This window comes from Salvia splendens, chromosome 4 (genome assembly GCF_004379255.2).
Source record: "Salvia splendens isolate huo1 chromosome 4, SspV2, whole genome shotgun sequence".
NCBI lineage: Eukaryota > Viridiplantae > Streptophyta > Magnoliopsida > Lamiales > Lamiaceae > Salvia > Salvia splendens.
In genome coordinates, this window is record NC_056035.1 from 3,185,946 (window position 1) to 3,209,232 (window position 23,287).

General features: G+C 36.8%; 3 protein-coding genes and 1 pseudogene across 3 annotated transcripts; 2 read left to right on the forward strand and 2 right to left on the reverse strand.

The window, feature by feature from the left end:
• Positions 1 to 2,431: 2,431 nt before the first annotated feature.
• On the reverse strand, positions 2,432 to 3,149 carry LOC121800177 (VQ motif-containing protein 11-like). The gene has a single exon (XM_042199766.1). It carries the CDS (start codon positions 3,117 to 3,119, stop codon positions 2,616 to 2,618), a length of 504 nt encoding a protein of 167 aa, XP_042055700.1. The 5' UTR covers positions 3,120 to 3,149; the 3' UTR covers positions 2,432 to 2,615.
• A 1,914-nt stretch (positions 3,150 to 5,063) lies between these two features.
• Positions 5,064 to 5,719, forward strand: LOC121800256 (zinc finger MYM-type protein 1-like). Its single transcript, XM_042199830.1, has 2 exons — positions 5,064 to 5,106; positions 5,181 to 5,719. The coding sequence occupies exons 1-2, from the start codon at positions 5,064 to 5,066 to the stop codon at positions 5,717 to 5,719; spliced, it is 582 nt and encodes a 193-aa protein (XP_042055764.1).
• An 8,842-nt stretch (positions 5,720 to 14,561) lies between these two features.
• Positions 14,562 to 15,930, forward strand: LOC121797907 (calcineurin subunit B-like). The gene is made up of 5 exons (XM_042196675.1): positions 14,562 to 14,738; positions 14,828 to 14,921; positions 15,008 to 15,132; positions 15,548 to 15,621; positions 15,718 to 15,930. The coding sequence occupies exons 2-5, from the start codon at positions 14,852 to 14,854 to the stop codon at positions 15,737 to 15,739; spliced, it is 291 nt and encodes a 96-aa protein (XP_042052609.1). The 5' UTR covers positions 14,562 to 14,738; positions 14,828 to 14,851; the 3' UTR covers positions 15,740 to 15,930.
• A 1,423-nt stretch (positions 15,931 to 17,353) lies between these two features.
• LOC121797905 lies at positions 17,354 to 19,836 on the reverse strand (annotated as a pseudogene).
• Positions 19,837 to 23,287: the final 3,451 nt, after the last annotated feature.

The following is a 23,287-nucleotide window of genomic DNA, read 5'->3' on the forward strand; positions in this document are numbered from 1 at the left end:
GCGGACGTCCGCCATTGTGCGTGGCATACACGGATACGGAATTCCGTCGAGGAATTCGCAATTTCGCGGCGTTCCGCGGAATTCCGTGTGGACGTCCGCCATTGAGTTGACTCGCACGGACGTCCGCGCGGAATTCCCGTATATTGCATTAAATGGTTTTTTTTTCGGTTCCTATATATACATCCCGTTGAACTTCATTTCATTCGCACCACTTGTATTAACGAGTATCTCTCTCTAAAAATACCTTTCTTTCGAAGAACAATGGAGCACCACGATAGCGATTCCCCCGCTCACCGGCGCGCATTTTCCCATCGGTGGGAGTACGCTGATGTTCACTGTGATGTCTCGAATGCCGGGGATGATGCCCCAATCTCAAATGCCACCGGGTATGATGCCCCAGTACTACAACATGTACCCGCAGTGGTATGGGATGATGCCCCAGATGCCCGGGGCGAGTACCGGAATGATGCCCCAGATGTCGGGGATAATGCCCCAGATGCCGGGAATGATGCCCCAGATGCAGGGGATGATGATGCCCGGGATGATGCAGGGATCGCCTGTCGCTGCGGGGGGGAGGGGGGTAGGCAGGGGGTCCCCCAATCGCCGGTGGACAACGTCTATCGGCCTTATATGGACCTACTGTCGACGGACAACCCGACGAGTTCTCCTCTCGAGACTCAATTCACTGGCAATGACACGTTCTCGCTCGAGGAGTTGGGGCTTTCTCCGATCCGGGATTCTCCCAATGACGCATCACCGGCGACAGTGAGGAGGGGGAGGACCGGGCGAGGGAGGGGCAGGGGACGGGGCGTCCCGGTGTACAGTGGTGAGGTGGGGGCCGCTGAGGTGGGGGAGGGATCCAGTAAGAACAAGAGGACCGTCTGGATCATGGACGAGTGCGTCGCGCTGGCGAAGGCGTGGATCAGTATAGTGGAGGATCCATACGTCGGGGCGAACCAGCACATCGACCAAATGTGGTGGCGCATTAGCCAGAGCTACCGCCAGTTCAAACCGCTAGGGGGGAAGCCTCACAATGCAGAGCAATGCTGGAAACAGTGGGATCGGTTGAAGAGGCAGCTCAACCGATTTGCCGGCATTTACACAAACAACCTCCGCTCGGTAACTAGCGGCATGTCTGCCGAGGATGTGAAGCTGCTGGCTCATCAGCAGTTCCCCGACGCTGACAAGGGCCTCAAGGAATTCAAGTATTGGCCGGTGTATCTTGTGGTGCAGTCTTCGCCCAAGTTCACTACGGGTGTTGAATCTGGCTGGCCGAAGCGGACGAATATCAGTGCCTCCGGAGAGTACAGTAGTAGTGCTGGTTCCGCGGAACTCCCCCTCCCGAGTCAGAGTTCCCCACACCCACATCGTCGGTCCGCCGCCGTCGCTCGATTGGGCAAAAGTCCCGGTGCGGATGGCGAGGAGAAGCACCAGCGGATCCGCCGAGGCCCAATCGGCAGCACCCGCCCAAAATGATCTCGAGAACCCCTCATTCGCCCGCATCACGGCACATGAAACCTTGTTATGTGCAATGGTTGAATGGCGCCAATCGACCTACCCCCATTACAAGCGGTCGCTTAAACCCCTCATCAACAGTATGCGGCGCGATTTGAGGTTCGGAGACATGTCGGACGGTGACAGCGAAAGGGGTGGCGGCGACGGGGGAATCCGATGAGTGAGAAGCCGGTTTTTATTTTAATAATGTAATTTTTTTAGTAATTATGTATTTTTTTTATAATGAAGTTTGTTTTTTTAAAATAAAGTGGTTGCATTTTCTCCGTATTCGTGTCGACTATTTAATTCCGTAAATTTCTTACTAGCGTAAATTGTTTAATTCCGGAAATTGTTTAATATGTGAATTTTTTTTAATGTGGGAATTCCGCCACTGTGCAGTAGGAAGTCCGTATAACGTGGCAGGAGGTGTTTTTAGAAATTCCGCGGAGAATTCCGCGCCACTGCTGATGCTCTAAAACTGAATCTTACTCTAATTTTTTTAATCATATTCAATTTTCTTTTAGAATGATACACTATATATAAAGGGAGTGAACATCATGTCAACTTCACATAGTAAAATATTATTCAATGCCATTTTAGAGCATGTGGCGCGGAATTCCCCAAAACACCTTCTGCCACATTATACGGACTTTCCACTGCACTGCCACGTCATAAGGACTTCTCACTGCACAGTGGCGGACATCCCCAAGGACTTCCCGAAGGACTTTTCACAATTAAAAAAACATTTAATGCAATAAACGGGAATTCCGCGTGGACGTCCGTGGGAGTCAAGGCAATAGCAGACGTCTGCGAATTTCGTATCCGTGCATACCATGCACAATGGCGGACGTCCGCTGCGGAATTCCGGCACTCCGGTCGGAATTCCGCTGGGACGGGCGCCAGATGCTCTTAGAAACATTTTGGGGGAACACTAAAAGCCTCATTAATCACTAGATACCATTAATTAATTCTTCATCATTACATCTAATCACAAATATTACACCACTTTCTAAAATCTAAACATTTTACAAACACTCGCACACATTTATAATATACTAAACCAATAATTAAAAACTACTAATCCGATATAAAAATACTAATATTAATTAAAATAAAACTAATTAATTATCTCTTGGCGAATGCAGGGGGAAGAGCGGCAGCAACTCCGGCGGGTCAGATCCTCTCGGAGTGCTAAGTGGGCTCGGGTGAAAATAAAATCCCTTCTCGGCAATAGCTCTCTCCTCCGGCGACCTCGGGCTCCCACGCGCCGCCAGATACTCCAGCGGCGACACCGGCGACGCCGCCACCGCCCCTTCTCCGGCGAAGCTCCGGTGACATCTCGCCGGAGAATGCAATGCGCCGCCGCCGAGTTTGATCTCCAGCTTCCGAGCAGTGGGGCGCCGCTCGTGGAGCTTGAACGCCGGCCGGCGGGGACCGATGTTGCCGGAGATGGGTTTTCCGGCTGATGATGCGCCGGTGAGGCGCTGGACCACGGCGCGGAAGGTGGACGGATCGGCTTGGACGAAGGTGGTGTTGGGTATGGAGTTCGGGTCGAACCCTTGCATGAATGAGGGGTGCGGGTATGGGTTTCGGTTCGGGTTGGAAGAAGAAGAAGACGACGCCATTGGAAGAAATGCCGGAGAGTTTTGTGAGAGAGTAAGGGAAGCGGGAAGAGTGGCAAAAAATGAAGTTCCTTTTAACCTATGTTTTTTAATTTTTTTTTTATTTTTGGGAGGAACAAATTTAACTTGATTTACTTCTTTTAATTTTTTATTTAACAAAAAGGAGCTTTGTAAGATTTTTGTGGATGAAGGGTGTGAAAAATGTCATAACTCTTTTTTCCAATATTAATGATTTTGGGTACTAGTACTAATAAGAGATAAGGTATAATCTTAATATTTATACAAATATGGATAATTGCACTTATATATAATTCCCTGTCCTTTCAAAATAGATAATTAGAAATGACAGTTTAAATACAAAATTAATAAAAGAAATTAAAAGTGAAAGCAGTTGTAATAACATTAGTAAACAAATGACACTCATATTATTGGAGTGCGATATAATGCTAATTTTTCTTAAATTGCTAATTTATTAACTAATCAACGCAGTGAACATGATCACATTAAAATGTTAACACAAATATTTGTTGACATTTTAAATATCAATGTCAGTGTATTAAATATCAACTAAGTTTATGTTGACATTTCAATGTCATCGTGTTGACATTTTTAATACATTGCATTAATAAGTTAGCTACTTAAAGAAAATTAGCAACGGGTCACACGTCCATATTATTATTAGTACAGTACTAGTGTAATTTATGGTGAAAATATTTCTAAAATTAAAATGAATTAATTTTGACATACATACTAAAAAAATGAACTATGACAAATAATTAATTTTGATTTTGCTCATGGATTACAATTATTATTTCCAAATTTCACAAATTTTCAAGTATTTTGTGTATTCCTATAATTGTTAATTGCTCACAAATTAATGCTTAGGTGCAGGGGCGGACACACGTACAAAGAGGGTAGGGCAGAAGCCCTTACCTAATTTTTTTTTCTACTTTCATAATTTAAAAAAATTATGTTAAGCCCAATTACCAAAATAATGCTACTTAAGAACAAATTATTTTGGATGAATAACTGTATGGGGCTGAAAATTAAAGAAAGGAAAAGTTAAAATTTACAGAAGAAATATAACAATGGCGTTAGAGAAGCATAAGGAAGAAGAAGAGTATTTTCATACATAAATTAATATAAAAGTAAAAGTCACATGGACCCCACTTTAAATGCTTTGACCGGTTCGTAACTTATTAAAAACGATTATACTCTAAAATTGTTGTTACTTTTTAAAGTGAAACACGTTTTTGTTATTAAATTTTAGTAAAAGGGGTTTACATTTTAATTGGCACACACGTTTTTAAGATTTTAAAAATTAAAAAGGAGAAACAGAAGGTTTTTTCATTTTGAAGTTTACAGCGGCGCGACGATACAGAAACATCGTCATTTTATAAAAGTGGGGTTTGAGTCTTTGAAACTTTAGAGAAATTAATATTCAAATTCTACACAAATTGTGAGGTAAGGAGTTTATTAAAGTTGTTAATTTTATATTCTATTTCTTGTTTTTATAAAATTTTGATAGAATAGTTGCAAGCTAAAAAAGTTATAACAATGGTTAGTTGCAAGCTAATATTTGTGATTGTCATATAGAATACAGTTTATATTAGTGAGTGTTGATAGTATCTTTATATCTTATGGAGTTATGTATATAAACTAATATTGTACTTCTCTCGTTATTGCTTAGATTGACCGTAGAGGATGGAACGCTTCCTTAAAAAAAGCATCGGGATGAATTTTCTTCTCCAAGTGAACCCATTGTTGAAGCAACGGAAAATCAGCCCCGAAGAGAAGTTGAGTTGAACTTGAATGATAATGTTGGTGATCAGGGAAAATGCAAGCCAATTGAAGAGTTCAATGTTTTAATTTGAGATAGAGTACGAAGAGAGTACTTGAATAAGGGCCATTGTCAACCAATTGGACATAAGTATGAAAAAAAGAAATATGGTAATCAAGAAAGAAGTTTTCAAGATATTTGGTTTAAAAGGTATACATGGTTAGAGTATAGTGTATCAAAGGATGCAACTCTTTGCTTTTGGTGCTACCTTTTCAAGAAATCAGGTAAAGGGGGTCGACAATCAGATGATGCTTCTACAAAGACAAGTTGTAGCAACTGGAAAAATGCATTAGAAAGATTCAATTATCATGTTGGAGGCGTGAATAGTTGTCATAATAATGCTAGAATTCAGTTCGAAGCTTTTCAAGATCAAATGAACAGTGTGGCAAGTATATTACGGTCAAATACCCGTGAGATAGAAGTTGCATATCACATTCGGTTGACAGTCTCATTGAATGTGACTCGGTTTCTCTTAAAGCAAGGATTATCTTTTCATGGACATGATGAGTCAAGTAGCTCTTCAAATCGAGGTAATTTTATTGAGTTGCTTCTATGGTTTAGTGAACTTAACGATGATGTATCCAAAACTTTGTTTGCAAATGCTCCTGCTAACAATCAAATGAATTCACCACGAATTCAAAAGGAATTAGCAAATGCTTTTGCTTCAGAGGTCACACTTGTCATAGTTAATGATATTGGAGACAAAATTTTCACTCTTTTGGTTGATGAGGCTCGAGACGTTTCAATGAAGGAGAAGATGTGAGTTGTTTTAAGATATGTGAATAACGAAGGATATGTGATTGAGCGATTTATTAGAATCGTAGATGTAACTGACACTTCCTCTCATACTTTGAAATGTGCTATTGATGATTTATTAGTGAAGCATAATTTATCTCTATCTAAAGTGAGAGGGCAAGGATACGATGGAGCTTCTAATATGAGGGGTGAGTTTAATGGATTGAAATCCTTAATATTGCAAGAAAATTCATATGCCATGTATATTCATTGTTTCTCTCATCAACTCCAATTAATTATTGTTGCGATTGCCAAGGGTATTAGAGTTGTGAAGGATGTTTTTAGCTATGTCTCCATGATTGTGAATATGGTCGGAGCATCTTTTAAGAGAAAAGACCAACTTAGGCAGTTGCAACATGACGGATTAGTTGAACAACTTAATAATGGAGAAGTCATAAGTGGAAGAGGTAAAAATCAAGAAACTAGTTTGGTAAGGCCTGAAGTCACTCGTTGGGGCTCACATTACTTTACATTGCTTCTCTATGCTCTATGTGGTCTTCGGTTGAGAAAGTGTTGGAAGTTGTACGTGACGATGCTACTCTCCGTGATAACAGAAGTACCACTGAAGGATTGATTGAAAGGATGGATAACTATGAGTTTGTTTTCACTTTGCATTTGATGAAACATTTATTGGGAATAACCAATGAATTATCCATTGCCTTGTAAAAGAAGATCAAAATATTATTCAAGCCATATCATTGATCCAAAGTGTGAAACATCAGTTGCAAAGTTTTAGAGAGAATGGATGGGAAGACATACATGATCGAGCAACAAAGTTTTGTGACTTGCATAATATTTCACAAGTTGATATGGATGAAATTATACCACGCCGTGGTTATAAGAAGTATGGAGCAGAGTTGATCACGAATTTGCATCATTATCGTGTAGAGATTTTTAATCAGGTATTATAATATTCGTATTCATGTCTTCTCTCTCTCTCTCTATATATATATATATATATATAGGGTTGTGATCAATTGAGATTTTTTAGCCTAATTGAGAATTGAGATGCATTATAAGCCACTCATTTTTATTAAATGAGTGGTCCAGAATTTGCCACATGGAAAATATTTTTACATTAATTAATTGTGAAAGGGCATATTTGTAATTTCATCATATATTTTATTTAATAAATATTTTTTTTATTTTTTTTAAAAAATTATTTTTTTTTTCGATTTTTTATTTTTTTATTTATTTATTTTATTTATTTATTTATTTTTTGTCAACTACATATACAATTCATGTCAACTACACACATGTAATGTCAACTACATATACAATTCATGTCAACTACACACATATAATGTCAACTACATATACAATTCATGTCAACTACACATATATAATGTCAATTATAAGCTGTTGACATTTGATGTGCAGAGCTATTGACATTTGATGTGCAGACTACACATCGTAGTTGACATAATGTCTCAGTAGTTGACATCGCGCGAAAATTTAAAAAAAAATTTAAAAAAAATTAAAAAAAATTAAAAAAAAATTAAAAAAATAAAAAAAATAAATTTTTTTTAGTTGTTGACATTTTAATACGAGTTGTTGACATTTGATATTCTGGCTATTGAAATGAAATGACGATAATACCCCTTAGTTGACATAATCTACTTGCAGTTGACATTTCAAAATGAGTGGCTGAAAATGCATCTCAATTCTCAATTAAGCTAAAAAATCTCAACCTAACAAGACCCTATATATATATATATATTATCATAATTTATGTTATTGTGGTTGCAATGTCAAGGTGGTTGATTTAACTATACAAGAGATGGATAATCGATTTTCTGAAGCTAGCACCGAGTTGCTAGGATGCATATCATGTCTTGATCCAAGAAATTCTTTCTCTTGATTCAATGATGATCAAGTAATCTGTCTTGCTACTTTATATCACGAGGACTTCTCTGCAAATGATTGTTCACGTCTTCCACTTCAACTTAGTAATTTTATTGCTAATGTACGATGTGATCCTCAATTTGCTCCCTTAAGCAACTTAGGAGACGTTGCTACGGAAATGGTCAAAAGTGGTAAGCATTTGGTTTTTCCGTTGGTTTATCGGATTATTGAGTTGGCATTGGTTTTACCTGTTGCTACTGCTTCTGTTGAGATAGCATTTTTTGCAATGAAGACTATCAAGACTGACTTGCGAAATCGGATGGGAGATGAGTGGATGAATGATAGTTTCATTGTGTACATTAAGAAGGACATGTTTTCAACGATTGATAATGAAAAAATCTTGCAACGTTTTCAATCGATGAGAACACGTAGAATTCAGTTGCCACCGCTTTAGACGTAAAACCGCAACTATGACATGTTATTTTTATTAGATATATTTTGGACTACTTCCTATTAAATATATATGCATTTTATAGTTTTTGCAGTTTTTATATTTTATATATATATATATATTATGTTTGACCGTGAAAAAATATATAGTGAAGTCCAGCCCTTACAGTCAATTTTTTCTGCATTCGCCCCTGCTTAGGTGGACGTTGAAAATGTCTAGATTTAACCTGAAAATTTTAATCACGTGTTAAATAAGAATTCGTGGAGAGTTTATGTATTTTAGATGAATTACATCTTATTAATGTATTATTTACATAAATATGGTATGTAAGTTGACTCATAAGTTCTACCATATTGGACACATGAATGTACAACACAAACTCATTGAAACATAAAAATCGAAGCTACCAATAATTGTAGTTGTAAGGATATCAAATGAGTGGAAATTAAATTAAAATAAATAAAATGGGGGAAATTCGAAAGAGGAAATAATAATGGTGGGGGCCACAAATGATGAGTCATTTGCGGGGCATTGAAACGGGAAACGAGGAGTAGACTTACAGGTTTTCTATCACCAATGGACCCCACTTTCACTATACTGTTTTTTGTTTTTTTATGTGCTAAATATAAATAATTGAATTTGTGTTAGTTACTACTCCTACTGCTGTTTCAGAAGTCAGAATTTATCATATTTTATTTTAATGGCTTTGATTTAATTTAGTGGATTTGGTACATCTACCTAGAACCGAGTGGAGCTCAAACATCCTCAAACAAATTAAATTTTAGGAGTAATATAATTTTGACTTTAGGAAAATTTTCAACTTGAAAGTCTTTGTACCATGGTATTTTTTTTCTAAGTTTATATTATTTCGAGTTATTTTTCTCTCGAATAATCTGGTGATTTTTGACAGATCAAATTTTCTTAGAGGTATCTACGTACAACTGATTTGATAAGATATTGAGATTTGCATATTTTCGATATCTTATAAAATTAAATACTTATGAATATACCAAAAGAGGAATGTTGTTCCATACACACTACTTCATCCCTTCCCAAAGAACATGCACTTTGGGGTCGACACAAGTTTTAATCTAAAATTGATGAAGTAAGAGAGAGGTAGAGAGAAAAAGTAAATAAAGTATTTATTAGTGGAGAATGAGTCTCACCTCATTAGAGAGAAAAAACTTACCAAAATTAGAAAGTGCATATTTTTGTGGGATAGACTAAAAAGCAAATAGTGCATATTCTTGAGGAACGGATGGAGTATTATTTTATGGGATAGAGGGAGAGTAGTATATTTTAGTTGTTCCATACACACTATTATTTTATAAAAACAAGTTAATTTTTTAATATTATTTTTAATAAGTAATATTAAAAATTAGAGCGAAAAAAGAAAAAAATGTTTCTATTTTTATGAGACAGAGGGAGAGTAGTATATTTTAGTGAGATATTAAATTTATGTAAACTCAATTGTTAAAAACTTTTTTTGTACTTCGCTCTTTTTAACTTTGGGTTGACCATAAAAGTTAATCACCTTTTAGTTTTAGTAACTAATGAGAAGAGTTGTTCTCTATTAACAAAACATCTAATTACTTTTTACTAAGAAGATGTACATTGAAATATACTCATATACTTTGCTATTAGAAGAATGCGTGCAAAAGTATGTACATTTTTGTGAAGAAGAGATTTTAGAATATTTAAATATAAAGCGAGTATGTGGTCATATTCGAAATATGAAAATTTTATATTTATAGAGAACATAAAATATGCTACTAGTAATTATTCTATACTTTTTAAGAGTGAGGCATTAGGCAATATGCATATATCTTTAATTAACTCTCTGATGAGAATAGATGAGGATGAAAGAGAGATTTAGTTCGAACTCGCTATTAGTAGTATTGATTATTCTTCTTTATTTTCATAAGTTGATCACTTTTTAAAATTAGTTTAGATTAGGTGGGATAATAATGCAGAGTAGGAAAAGGAAAAAATGGCAGAGGGTATTTATTTGGTGAATTTCAATAAAATACATATTCTTGGCATTTTTTTCTTACTTTTTCAGTTTTTCTTTTGTATTTCTGACTTTCACGGGACCTTTCATTTCACTCATTTGTTTCTTCCTGCAAATTTCTCTGATCTTTTCAGCAATAATTTATGCCTCACCTTTTTCCATACTATCCATTGAAATAATTGAACAACCTTTTTCTATTTTAAATTTATTTTCAGCTATTATTTTACTAATACATTAAGCAATTTTATTATGCAGTATTAATTATGTCAACAAATAAGGATCTGTTGGGTAAGGTATATGACCAAAGAATCAAGTACATTCAGAATTTATAGTCTGATGCATAATAAATAGAAAAGATTATTGTTGCAATTGAATTGATTGATAGTCGAATTTGTTAATAAATGCTATATATTGATGGATACCAAAATTTATTAATTTATCTTTACCATAATCTGACGAACACCATACGAAATTACGAATTGCTTATTTGAGTTACTGAGTATCTGTAATTTCCAGTCTTAAAAAAAATAAAAATAGTTACCACTAAATGAAACTATCTCGTTTCAATCACATTTAATTATAAAATTAACACTATATATAAGTGTGTGATCACTATGGATTATGTGATTACAAACTATGGCAACATAAAAAAATTTCTAATGATGTCAAAACAACACCGAAAATTGAACATTTCTAACATAAAAACATTTACTCCATAAAATAAATAATCAAATTCTTATAATACCACATATTTTTTCTATTTGTCTTTTATTTTCTTTAGGACTGACTTTTGTGTTTTATTGTTTTCAACTAGTTGCCGTGATAAACAATTTTAGTTTCAATGTAGAGTTAATTACAAAATTCAAGCATCAATATTATTTTGAAAAAACTTTTGATGGAGTTGTATTTATGAGAAAAAGAAGTGTGTGGATGGATGGATGTGGTTTGATTTGACAATGAAGTGAAAAATACAGTCCATATCTGAACTTGTTCCTTACATGAATTGCACACTTCAGAGCTGATATCGGTAAGATGTGCTATTCACAACGCTGTTCCCCCACCGTTCCTAAACCGTTCCTTAAACTACTATTTGCGGGCTCTACTGTACTTTTTTACTCTATTCCTTAACTAAGGAACGAAACCTGCAACCCTTTGTTTCTTATCCGTTCCTTAACCGTTCCTTAAATTACTATTCATTCAATTTCATTTTTTATTTTTATTTCCAACCCAATTCAATTAAAACAAACACACTTCATTAAAATTAAAATAACATTACAACTTAAAATTCAAAAAAATAGAAAAAGACATAATTAAAATCCTAAAAAATAAAAAATGACATAATTTAAAATACAATTTTATAGAGACAACCAAGAATGAGTTTGTCCCACATCGAAAGTGGAACATAAAACATTCAAGGATGTCTCTATAAAATAGAGATAACCAAGAATGAGTTTGTCCCACATCGAAAGTGGAACATAAAACATTCAAGGATGTCTCTATAAAATAGAGATAACCAAGAATGAGTTTGTCCCACATCGAAAGTGGAACATAAAACATTCAAGGATGTCTCTATAAAATAGAGATAACCAAGAATGAGTTTGTCCCACATCGAAAGTGGAACATAAAACATTCAAGGATGTCTCTATAAAAGAGAGACAACCAAGAATGAGTTTCATAAATTCGTAAGCCCATCAAATACATATGGGCTAATATGAATTTCTAGTATTAATTTATTTGTAAGAATTGTTTTTAAATATAAAAAACAATTTTTATAAATAAAAAATATTTTTTAAAAATTCATTTTTTTAAAAAAAATGAATTTATTGCGTCAGCGTGACGACGCCCACTCGCGGGCAGGCGAGTGGGGGTCACGCACGACGCAGGGCGAGCCACTTCGCCGAAGCGCGTAGCGGCACGGACCGTGCCGCGGGTCGTGCCGTCGGCACCCGGCACGGCTTGGGAACGACACGGAGACGGAACGCACCTCCGCAACGCGTCGCGCGCCGGTTCCGTTCCGCCGGCACGAAACGCGGAACGCGGGCGGCCCGCGTTGCGGGTGCTCTAAGGGCCCTTTCCAAAAACATATATACATACACAGTCACTTCATATAAAAATTTCATATTTTGCTGTTGTAGGTTTTATAATAATGGACTCTTTACCTCTGTAATATGATAATTTGCATGAAATTTTTCTAAATTTGCATATCAATTGAGACTCTGACGTTGACATAGCTTGATAACTTAATTACGTGGTGCTATCGCACTCCAACCTAAACGACGTCACATTATAGTTCACGAAACGGCGTTGTATTATTATAGAATATTAATACTTATATTTATAGAATAATAGTAGTATGCTTTATGTATGATAATAGTAACTTTTTATCTATTATACTACTCATTTCTCTTTTCATTATAATGGTAAACCATAAAGACTATAATTAGGATTGATTCCTAGTAAATGGTTTTAGTGAAAAAATTTATATGATCAACCTTCTATCAAAGAAATTTGTTTTCTTCCCGTGTGGATAATGTTAATCAATATAGATGATTGGTTTTTGTATGTTTGTGATTATTATAAAAAAAGTCAAATCAAGTTAAAATCAATATTAGCATAATAGTATTATTAATGCATGTAGTTTATAGAAGCATGGCAAAGAAAAAAAAATACCAATTCGGTTATAAAGTACTACTATTAGTACAATAAATGTTTCCTCTCTCCCTTGTTTAATAGTGGAGTAGTACTTAGAATTTAGATTCTTACCTTTTTAACTTTCACATTTTATTATCTTTTCACTTAATTTACTAAACATCATAGTACTTAAATCTACAAAATGAGATAGAGGAAGTATAATATAGTATACACCTTTCCAATATTTTAGGTAACACAAAGATCAATGGTCCATAATGTTTTTTTTTATTTTTAAACTATGATTTTATTACTATATTCTTATATACGCATAATAATATTGGTGAATAATATATATTCAATAATTATACACATTTCTCGCTCTTCCTTATTTCTCGCAATTTCCATGTGCAGATGTTTGCAGGGTGTAAAATTGGGATATTTCATAATATTCGGAATCTTATAAATTTTGAAAACTGTAAATTTTGTTAAGAATTAGGATATTTATCTATTGGGCAGCGTCCTCCACCCCAACTTTTTTTTACACTGTAATTCTGTGATTCATTGAATTTTTTTTGGCACTAATAGTGAGAAAGTCACACAAATTTTAATTAATTGAGGGTTGTATTGAAGGAAAGTTACCGCTAAACTAACTCAGAATTGTACGTATTAATTAAAAGAGTATGCTATTATCACATTCTGAGCTTGTTACTGATAAAAAATCATACTATGATAATTAATGAGGGACTTAATTTTAATTTGTAGTACAAAATAGTAATTGTGCTGCTCATTTTGATATTTTAAGATTGTTTTCCTATTTATAAAAGTCAAAGTGGCTAGAAAATACTTCATGTTGTCATGGAAAATGGCAATAAAATTCATAGTAGCTTTTTTAACAAGAATGACTAGTATTACATATTGTCATGACTTAAAATATAATTGATTTTTTTTAAAATGTGATAATACATACTATCCTGACAAATTGTTCCACACCCATTTTTGGGGTCGTAGTTTTCTGAACATAAAGATATATTTCAGGCTCAATTTTTTCATAGTCAAAAGTTTAATCATAGAATGACATCTATAAGAGCACTCAATCATTCGTGTTTTTGTGTGGACGACACTATTATGGCACTTTTGTAGTAGTCCAAAATTTAATTGAATCTCATTTAATCGACTCAAATTATTAATCAACTAGTTTTGCTTACTTTATTCCTAATCAAGAAGGTGTCCACCAATAAATCCGTACATAAATAGATGGTTCTGTTCCATTCCAATAGAAACGAAACATGATATGGTCATTCGTACCTACGTTATGTGAATAGCTACAAAATTGTCACAAAAAGGTAGGAAGAGAAATCCCAAATCATTGAAAATATTTAACAAAATCAATTTCCTCAATTTGATAAACACAAATTAACTAAAGCCCAATTCAAACATTTGTAAGAAGCCCAATAGTGTGTTCGTTAAATGTGTAAGCCCATCTTAATGGGCCATAATTAAAAACTAGTACTACTAAGACTTGATATCTTATTTTTGGTTAATTGATGTTTATATCTTGCTAATTGCCATGAATTTCACAAATTAATTCAAAGATTTTCTGTCATGCCCAATAATTTGGTGGTCAAGTTAAAGTCATCACATTTAATAAATATTGACATATGCCGAAATATTCCCCTCAACAAGCATCAAGCTCGTCAAACCTCAATCTCTACATATTTAATTTTAGGTACAAAAAGTCATCACAAAAAAATATAATTATGAATTTTAATTTTGAAATATCTTAATTATTGAGAGATTATGACAAAAGTCAAAATTTGAACATAAAATGGTGTCTTTTCCAAGCAAGACATACCACAAATTTGTCTGAGCCAATCAACTTTCATAACGATAATTGATAAACATCAAATTCCTCGCCACCTCCAACAAAACTTGCTTTTTTGGCTGCGGTGATGACTAAGCAATCTCAATCCTCTTTCCCTTTTCAATCCCACCAAATTTCTCGGCATCACACTCGTCACTCTTTAAGTCTTATCCCTCACTCAATCTCAGGTATCATTATTCAAATTTCACTTTTTTTTTCTAAAGATGCGATTTTGATAAGTGGGCTTCCTTTATATTTGCTTGATTTATCTTCGCAGGTTGATTTATACTAGTTTTCAGCAATGGGGAGTGCGCTATCGGTGTTCACTCAGTATGATATTGAAGAAGTTCAAGAACACTGTAATCATCTATGTAGGTGTATTGTCTTTGGTAATTTTGTGGGGAAAAAATCAAGAATTTATGCTGTTAATTTTTTTCTGGGGAATGTGGTGGCATAGTTACTCAACAAGAGATAGTGTCTCTTTACAAGAGATTTTACCAACTAGATAGGAATTCCAAAGGCTTCATATCAAGTGATGAGTTCTTGTCAGTACCTGAGTTTGCTATGAATCCACTTTCTCAGGTAGATTCTCCCATATGATCAGTCAATCGATTATTTGTCGAGTTTGATGCTTGCTCTTGTGTTGAAGTATTCTGTGATAAGTGATAGTGTTACTCTGGTGTTACAGAGGTTGCTTAAAATGAAGCAACGAGAGGTAATTATACTAATGTGGAGAATCACAGTAGTCAAATATTTTTGTGATGGATGTTTTGTTAAATAAGAGACTACACTATCACTATCAGTTTTGATTCAGGTTTCGATAGTCGAGGGGTCTGTGTTCGTCGGTAGTGTTTAGATAGCTTAATGAAGACCAAAGTAGGCATTGTTTTGTGTGGCCTCAAGCCTAGTCTTTGCGGTTTAGTTAAAGATGTAGACGAGGAACTGAAACTATGGCAAAACTGAAACTTTTTTTTATGAGAAGCTCTTCTGGTGGCAGGAGGTTCTTAGTCAGCTGTTGCAAGAAGCAGGTTACACAAAGAGTCGTCTCTTATGTTGGACGACTCCATCAAGGTTCGTATCTCTTAACATTTTCCTCGTAGTTTTTTCTCTAGCAAAGATCTGAACCAACATTTATGATCTGAGCTTTGGTTCGATTCTTTGATACAGATACTGGATCATCAAGGTTTGAAGATGGAGGTAGAAATCCCAGTGGACTAGCCTAGTCAAAGCTACTCATCTTCATCGTCCATTGAAAATGCAGCAACTTGTATATGTGCACAAATGCAATACTGCAGTTTTATTAAACCTTTGAAGAAAAATCTTCAATAAACAGAGCAAATAGGAGACATGTATATCTAAATAAATCTTTATCTTTGCCGACTTGCGTATCTCGTGATATAGATTGTCTCGTATCGAAATACGAAAATAAAAAACATCAACTTAAATACCTAATGAATCACTCTTATTAGGTTTTGGGATGGAACTTCGAAATAGTTAAGATCGTACCTAAATCCCGTAAAATCTATCATTGTTTTACGAGGTTCTCTGCTCGATAATCTGCAGCTGCCTTTCACTGAAGAGCACTTAGAAGTTTGAACCTTTAATTTAAACCCTTGTATAAAGACAAATACAGCACGTGATGAGATTCAGCAGAAGATCCCACTTTTTTTTTCTAAAAGTGGAAACAAATGCTGCTATAAAACGTCATAATATAAATACCAGCCGAATTTTCTGCCTGCAAAACATAATGACATAGGGACAAATCTTGCACCACCAACCTCCAATCTCTCTCTCGTGCAGTCATGATCACCAACTTACAAGTTGACAAATGACATACTTGCTTCAATCTAAAGAAAACCAAGTTTGATCAGAGTCTTCATCAGGAGTATATTTCTCCACATCCTACAACACATGAGACGGATATGCCCAATGAAGCGAGCACATCAAGATGCAAGAAGCAGTCGGTACAGCCGACGAGCACCTCTAGCTCCAGTAACAGGAGAGGAGAAGCTGTAATTAAACGGCTCGAGGGAAGATTGAAGATTCTTGAAGAGGAGGCTGAAATCTTAAAGGGTGCTCTGCTGGAGAGCGCGGAAGAGAGTAGGACGCTGATTGGCGATATACACCTGCAGCTTTACACCATACAATGTCACCTATTGCAACGAGGAGCAGAGAGAGGAGAATTGCGTAGCCATGTCACTCAGAGAGTGAAGGTATCAATAACCAAACAGTAAATAGTAAAGAAATTTTCCATGACATTAATGATGATAATAATAGCATTCTTGCATCTGCATACATGTTGTGGTGATTCTAATAGTACTTTGATGAGTTTGATCCAAACTAGTAGTGTAAGGGAAAAAAGTCAAAAACTGAAACAGAAGAGAACTTTAGCTATCTCTCTTGTTCATCATTAAGATACAGAATATGCGTACTTCCTCACTTCTCCTAAGTGTATGCATTTCATATGTATAGGAAAGAGAAAGACGAGCAGGTCTACTGCAGATCCTATACCAAGAAGCTAATCCATCCGTTGTGAACAAGGTTTCAAGAATGAAAGTATTATTATAAGATTCAACGTATGCCTACTTCTCGTTTCAAAGATGGCTGATAGATGAGAGTCTAGGACTAGTTCTATTTCTGTTTGGCATGCTTGCTTTACACTTATTGTCTGGAATTTCAGTGGGAATAACATTTCAGGGAGCTATTCACTGAAATCCGAAATAAATTCTTGAAACGAGTACCAGAATCCTTTCTTTCAAAAATTTCTCCAACTGCAGTACGTTTTCTACTAGGACAAACTATAAATCGGAATAAGGCACCATAAAGATAAGCATCATCATTGTAGGTGGAAAAGCATCATATAATGATTTCAGACTGAACGTGCTATTTTCAGAATAATCTTGGGAGTAAAGAGAAAGACATAACTTAGTAATCACATTTCCCCACGGTAGCCCCCAGAACCAAAATAATCTCTTCTCGAACTGGCAATTTGCTGGCTCTTTTGATGTTCCAACTTGGGGCAATCTCGAATACGATGACCAAGCCCACCACAATAGGCACACCCTTTCACTCCACTTGCATTAGCTATCGCCTCCGCATCTTCCATCGGGTCATTGAGCTCGGCCAGAACTGGAGGTATCCTCTGCTTTGCCTCTTGCAATAGGTGTTTCAGATCAAGCAGAGTTGTCTCACTTTGGTTCTTGTTGATAAAGGTTGTCGCAATTCCTGTTTTCCCACATCGCCCTGTCCTTCCAATCCGATGAACATAATTTTCTATTTCTGCTGGCATATCATAGTTGATGACATGTTGGATGTCAGGAAAATCGAGACCTTTTGAAGCCACGTCAGTAGCCACTAAAACATCCTTCTTTCCAGCCTTGAAGGATGATATGGCGTATTCTCTGTCTTCTTGGTCTTTTCCTCCATGTATTGCAACAGCTTCAACTCCTTTTAACAGAAGATATTCATGAATGTCATCCACATCTGCTTTGTTCTCACAAAATACCAAAACAGGGGGAGATGTCTTCTGCAAACATTCAAGAAGGTAAACGATCTTCGCCTCCTGCTTCACATATTCAACTTCTTGAATCACATCCAAATTCGCTGCTCCAGCCCTTCCCACATTCACTGTGACAGGCTTTACAAGGGCACTTCTTGCAAAATTCTGAATCTTAGTGGGCATAGTTGCAGAAAACAGAAGAGTCTGCCTTTGGTCCTTGAAGTGATCAAAAACTTCTCTAATGTCATCTTCGAATCCGAGATCCACCAAACGATCTGCCTAATCTAAAGTCAGATATCTGTAGAAAAAGCTCACTTCAGAATCTATGAAATGGAGTAATACACATTAACCATCAAATGCAGCAATCAACAACTACCAATTCTATGAAGAAGCAGAGAGTCCAATCATTACCTGCAGTTGTTTAGATTCATTTTCTTCTTTGCTAGCATATCCTTCAGTCGCCCCGGAGTAGCAACCACGATGTGAACTCCTCTTTTCACTACATCAAGTTGCAACTTCATATCAACTCCTCCAATGCAAAGCAAAGGCCGCAGCTCAGGATAGCCAGCCTCTTTTAATGATTCAAGAAACATCTCTACAACTTCATAAGTTTGCCTAGCCAGCTCCCTAGAAGGACAAACAACCAAGCCAAAAGGTCCTTCCCCGGGAGCAATTGGCATCATCATCTCCTCCTGCAACGCGATCATAATGAGTGGCAACACAAACACTAAGGTCTTTCCAGACCCTGTAAAAGCAATCCCGATCATATCTCTCCCAGACAAAATAACCGGCAGCCCCTGCACTTGGATGGGCGTCGGCTGCACAATCCCTTTAGCTTTTAGTCTCTTCAAAATGGGCTGTGGAAACCTCATGTCCTTAAAGTTCTTGATTGGTGGGGGGATATCTTCCCCATCAACGATAATGTGCCACTGCCTTCTTATGGCATCACAAGCCTTGTTCGACATCCTTCTTATTGGCAAGGGCGGCTTCCACCCAGTCGGTAAAGGGTCGGTGTAAGTGATGCCCTTGGCCAGCTCCCAAACGGACATCAAAGTTTTCCTATCCGAAAGGTGTTCGATCATCTCCTTCTCCTGTAGTATTATCTGCTCAGTTTGGGTGATCTCCGGCTGATCTTTCTTCAGTTGAGAAGCTTTCACCAGCAGACTTGGTTTCGCCTCCACAAGATTCTGTTTCTCGATCTCCTCATCGAGTGCGGAAGACTGCCCTCTGCGCTGCATTATCTTCTGCGCCTCAAGCGCACGCCGCTTCGCCACAGGAACATATTCAACGTAATCATCTTCCTCTTCCATCATATCTTCGCCGTGTGAGCCCTAAAATTGTTCAGTAAATCATTAAATTGCATAAAATTCAACACCTTCCCAATATTTCAAAACAAGCGTATAGATCAGAAACCCTATCTCTCTCGAAAAACCCCAAAATCTAAAAACTAACCTTACAATCAAATCCAAATTAATTTGCACACATGAATTGGAGCTATATCATGAAAATAACAGCTAATTCATGTAAAAAAGTATGATCTTGATACTTGACTAACTATGTAAAAATGAGAATAGGAGAACTCAAACTAATCTTGCCGAAGAAATTTAAACAAAAAGAAACATGGATATAATGGGAAAAAATCGAATTCTATACAGAACCCAAATTGAAAAACGACCTAGTAAAAAAAATCAATCGCAAGTACATACCATGTTTAAGAAATTGAGGTGGAATGGTGAAGAAGACCGTGGATATATCGGAGGTTCTTGGTTTAAAATCTTGAGGTTGAGCACATTTTTATCATTAAATTAGTACTAATATGTTACCAAATAAAGAAATAATAATAGTAATATCATTATTCATTTCTTTACGAATATATTGTTCTAATAGTTTTGTTAAAGGTTAATTTGCATTGATCCAGACATCCGCAACCTATAATTACTTACACACTCGTCCACCAAAATAATCTCATTTGTTTATTATACATGTTTTAAAGAGAAGAAATTGGTAAAATAAAAATCAGGAGGAAAAAAAATAGATAAATTAAGAATGATGAAGAGAAAAAATAAGTAAAATATAGAAAAGTTAGAAAAACACATGAGAGAGAATCTTTTTATTTTTAGAATTAAGACAATTTTTTGTGGATGTCCCAAGATAGCAAAATGGGACTAGTTAAACGGACGATTTTTTTTGGAATGTCCTTAGCTCAAAGTAACAGACTAGTTCTCTGCAAAATGTGTGTTACAATAGAAGAAGAAAGATTATAAAATATTGAACACAAAGTGTTGGAGAATCAATGCAATTGGATTATCAAGAACGAGAAATACGAGATAGATCTATTAACACGAATGGAGCTGAAAAACAGAATCTTGTGTATTGATTGTATTACTGTGATTACAGCTTACACAAGCACAAGAGCTTTGCTATATACCAGCTCTAAAACTAACGCAAACTAACTAGCTAACAAACTCAAGAAAGCTAAAGAAAACTAATACAAAAAACAGTTGGAAAAAGCCTTCCAACGGCTAGTTTCTAACAGAAAGAACTCAGCAGATTTTGGGCTCTGGAATTGGGCTTCGAGCTTGGGCCTGAATGTTAATTCACCCAATAACAAATCTCCACCTTGAATTCAGCATTCAGCCTTCATCAACCAACTCCAGAACCAGGAACAACGACCATGTTTAACAGCCTTAAACAATAGTCAAATTTGCCTTTGTCCAAAGGCTTTGTTAGCATGTCTGATGGATTGTGTGCGGTGTCCACTTTCTCCACCTTCACCTGCCCACTCTCCACCTCATCTCTAATAAAGTGAAGTCTCACATCTATATGCTTGCACCTCTCATGAAACATCTGGTGTTTTGCAAGACAAATAGCACCATTATTATCACAATTCACTGTGACAGCTTGCTGCACTACTCCAAAGTCTGTAGCTAATCCCTTCAACCATTTACTCTCCTTCACAGCCGAAGTTAAGGCTAAGTATTCAGCCTCAGTGGTAGACAAAGCAACCACATCTTGCAACCCAGACTTCCAGCATATAGCAGAGCCATACAATGTGAAGACATAACCTGTTTGGCTCCTCCTTGTGTCCAGATTCGTGGCATAATCCGAATCACAAAAACCAACCAAAGCATCTCCTTTCCTATCTGGTTTATGCTCATATAGAATCCCCAGATTCCCAGCTCCACTCAAATATCTCAGTGTCCACTTCAAAGCATTCCAATGCTCCCTTCCATGATCTGTCATGTACCTACTAGTTGCACTGATAGCATGGGCCAGATCTGGTCTAGTACAAATCATCATGTACATAATGCTTCCTACAATGTTGGAGTATGGGATCAGGCTCATCTCCATCCTTTCCTCTTCTGATTTTGGCCTCTGATCACAGGACAACTTGAAATGTTGAGCAAGAGGAGTTCCAGTAGGTTTCATATTGTCAATGTTAAACCTCTTCAAGATTCTACTGATATAGTCAGACTGAAGTAGCCACAGCTTCCCATTCTTCTTATCTCTGACAATATCCATCCCCAATATCCTCCTAGCCTCTCCCAAGTCCTTCATCTCAAAATCAGATTTCAGCAGATCCTTCACTTTATTGATCTCACCCAAGTCAGGTCCAGCCACCAACATATCGTCAACATACAATAGCAAAAATACATCAGATGAGCCCTTCTTCTTCCTGACAAACACACAATTGTCATATGCAGATCTTACAAAGCCATGCCTGTTCATACTCTCACCAAACTTCCTATACCACTGCCTAGAACTCTGCTTCAGGCCATATATTGATTTCTTGAGCAAGCATACTTTATTTTCTGACCCAGCAACCTCAAAACCCTTAGGTTGAGCCATGTATATGGTCTCCTCAAGCTCTCCATTTAGAAAAGCAGTTTTGACATCAAGCTGTTCCAGAAACCAAGCATTCTGAGCAACTAGAGCTAGAAGCATTCTTATGGATGTATGCTTCACAACTGGGGAGAAAACCTCATTAAAGTCCACTCCTTCTTCTTGTGTGAAGCCACGAGCAACCAATCGAGCCTTGAATCTTATCTGCTCCTGACCAGAAGTTTCAATTTTCTTCTTGTACACCCATTTGCAACTTATTATTCTTCTCATCATAACTTTGTCCACTAGTATCCAGGTTTTGTTCCTAATGAGTGAATCAAACTCTTCTTTCATTGCTCTAATCCACTGCTCTTTCTCTGGTCCACTAATGGCCTCTGAGTATGTAGCTGGTTCAGAGTATTCGATTTGCTCAGCCACATTTAAGGCAAAAGATAGCATCTCATAATCTGCATACCTAGCAGGCAGTCTCCTGCTAGTTCTTCTGGCTCTATCTCTGGCCAGTAGATACTCACTCGGATCATCACCTTGCTGACCTTCTTGACCATTTATTGACCCATCAGTATCCATACTTTCATCTAGGTTAGGTACACCAAGCTCCACCTCAAAATCATCACTCACAGATTCACTGATTTCTGTGGAGCTACTGTCAGTCTTCAAACAAGGCATCTGCTCTTCCAGAAAAACCACATCCCTACTCACAACCACCTTGTGACTCCCAGGCTCCAAACACCACAGCCTATAGCCTTTCACACCCTTTTGGTATCCAAGCATCACACACCTTAATGCTCTTGGATCCAATTTGCTTTCTTTAATGTGAGCAAAGGCCCTGCAGCCAAAAGGTTTAAGCCTAGTATAATCTGCCCTGCCTCCATACCATCTCTCATCAGGTATATCACCACCAATGCTTGATGAAGGGCATTTATTAATGAGGTGAGCAGCTGTGGAGACTGCCTCCCCCCAGAATTTCTTCTCCAAACCTGATGAGAGCAACATACACCTTACCCTCTCAAGTAATGTCCTGTTGAGTCTTTCAGCAATGCCATTTTGCTGTGGATTGGCTGGAACAGTTTTATGCCTTTTCATTCCCTTCTCTTTACAGAAGAGATCAAACTCCTTAGACATATATTCCAAGCCATTGTCTGTCCTTAAACACTTGAGTGAACAGCCTTTCTCAGTCTCAACCTCTTTGCACCAGATTTTGAATGTCAAGAAAGCATCTGATTTCTCCTTCAACACATAAACCCACACTTTCCTGGAGTAATCATCTACAATTGACATGTAATACCTTCCTCCTCCCAAGGAATTAACAGGGGCTGGTCCCCACAAATCAGAATGGGCATAATCCAATGGAGAAGAAGAATGATGTTTACCTGTAGGAAATGGTAGTTTCTTAGC

Coding starts and splice junctions, on each gene's coding strand:
- LOC121800177 (XM_042199766.1), bottom strand. CDS start 3,119: ATGGCGTCGTCTTCTTCTTCTTCCAACCCGAACCGAAACCCATACCCG.
- LOC121800256 (XM_042199830.1), top strand. CDS start 5,064: ATGGTAATCAAGAAAGAAGTTTTCAAGATATTTGGTTTAAAAG. Junction 5,107..5,180: donor CAAGATATTTGGTTTAAAAG/GTATACATGGTT, acceptor TCAAGAAATCAG/GTAAAGGGGGTCGACAATCA.
- LOC121797907 (XM_042196675.1), top strand. CDS start 14,852: ATGGGGAGTGCGCTATCGGTGTTCACTCAGTATGATATTGAAGAAGTT. Junction 15,133..15,547: donor CTATGAATCCACTTTCTCAG/GTAGATTCTCCC, acceptor TTCTGGTGGCAG/GAGGTTCTTAGTCAGCTGTT. Junction 15,622..15,717: donor TGTTGGACGACTCCATCAAG/GTTCGTATCTCT, acceptor TCTTTGATACAG/ATACTGGATCATCAAGGTTT.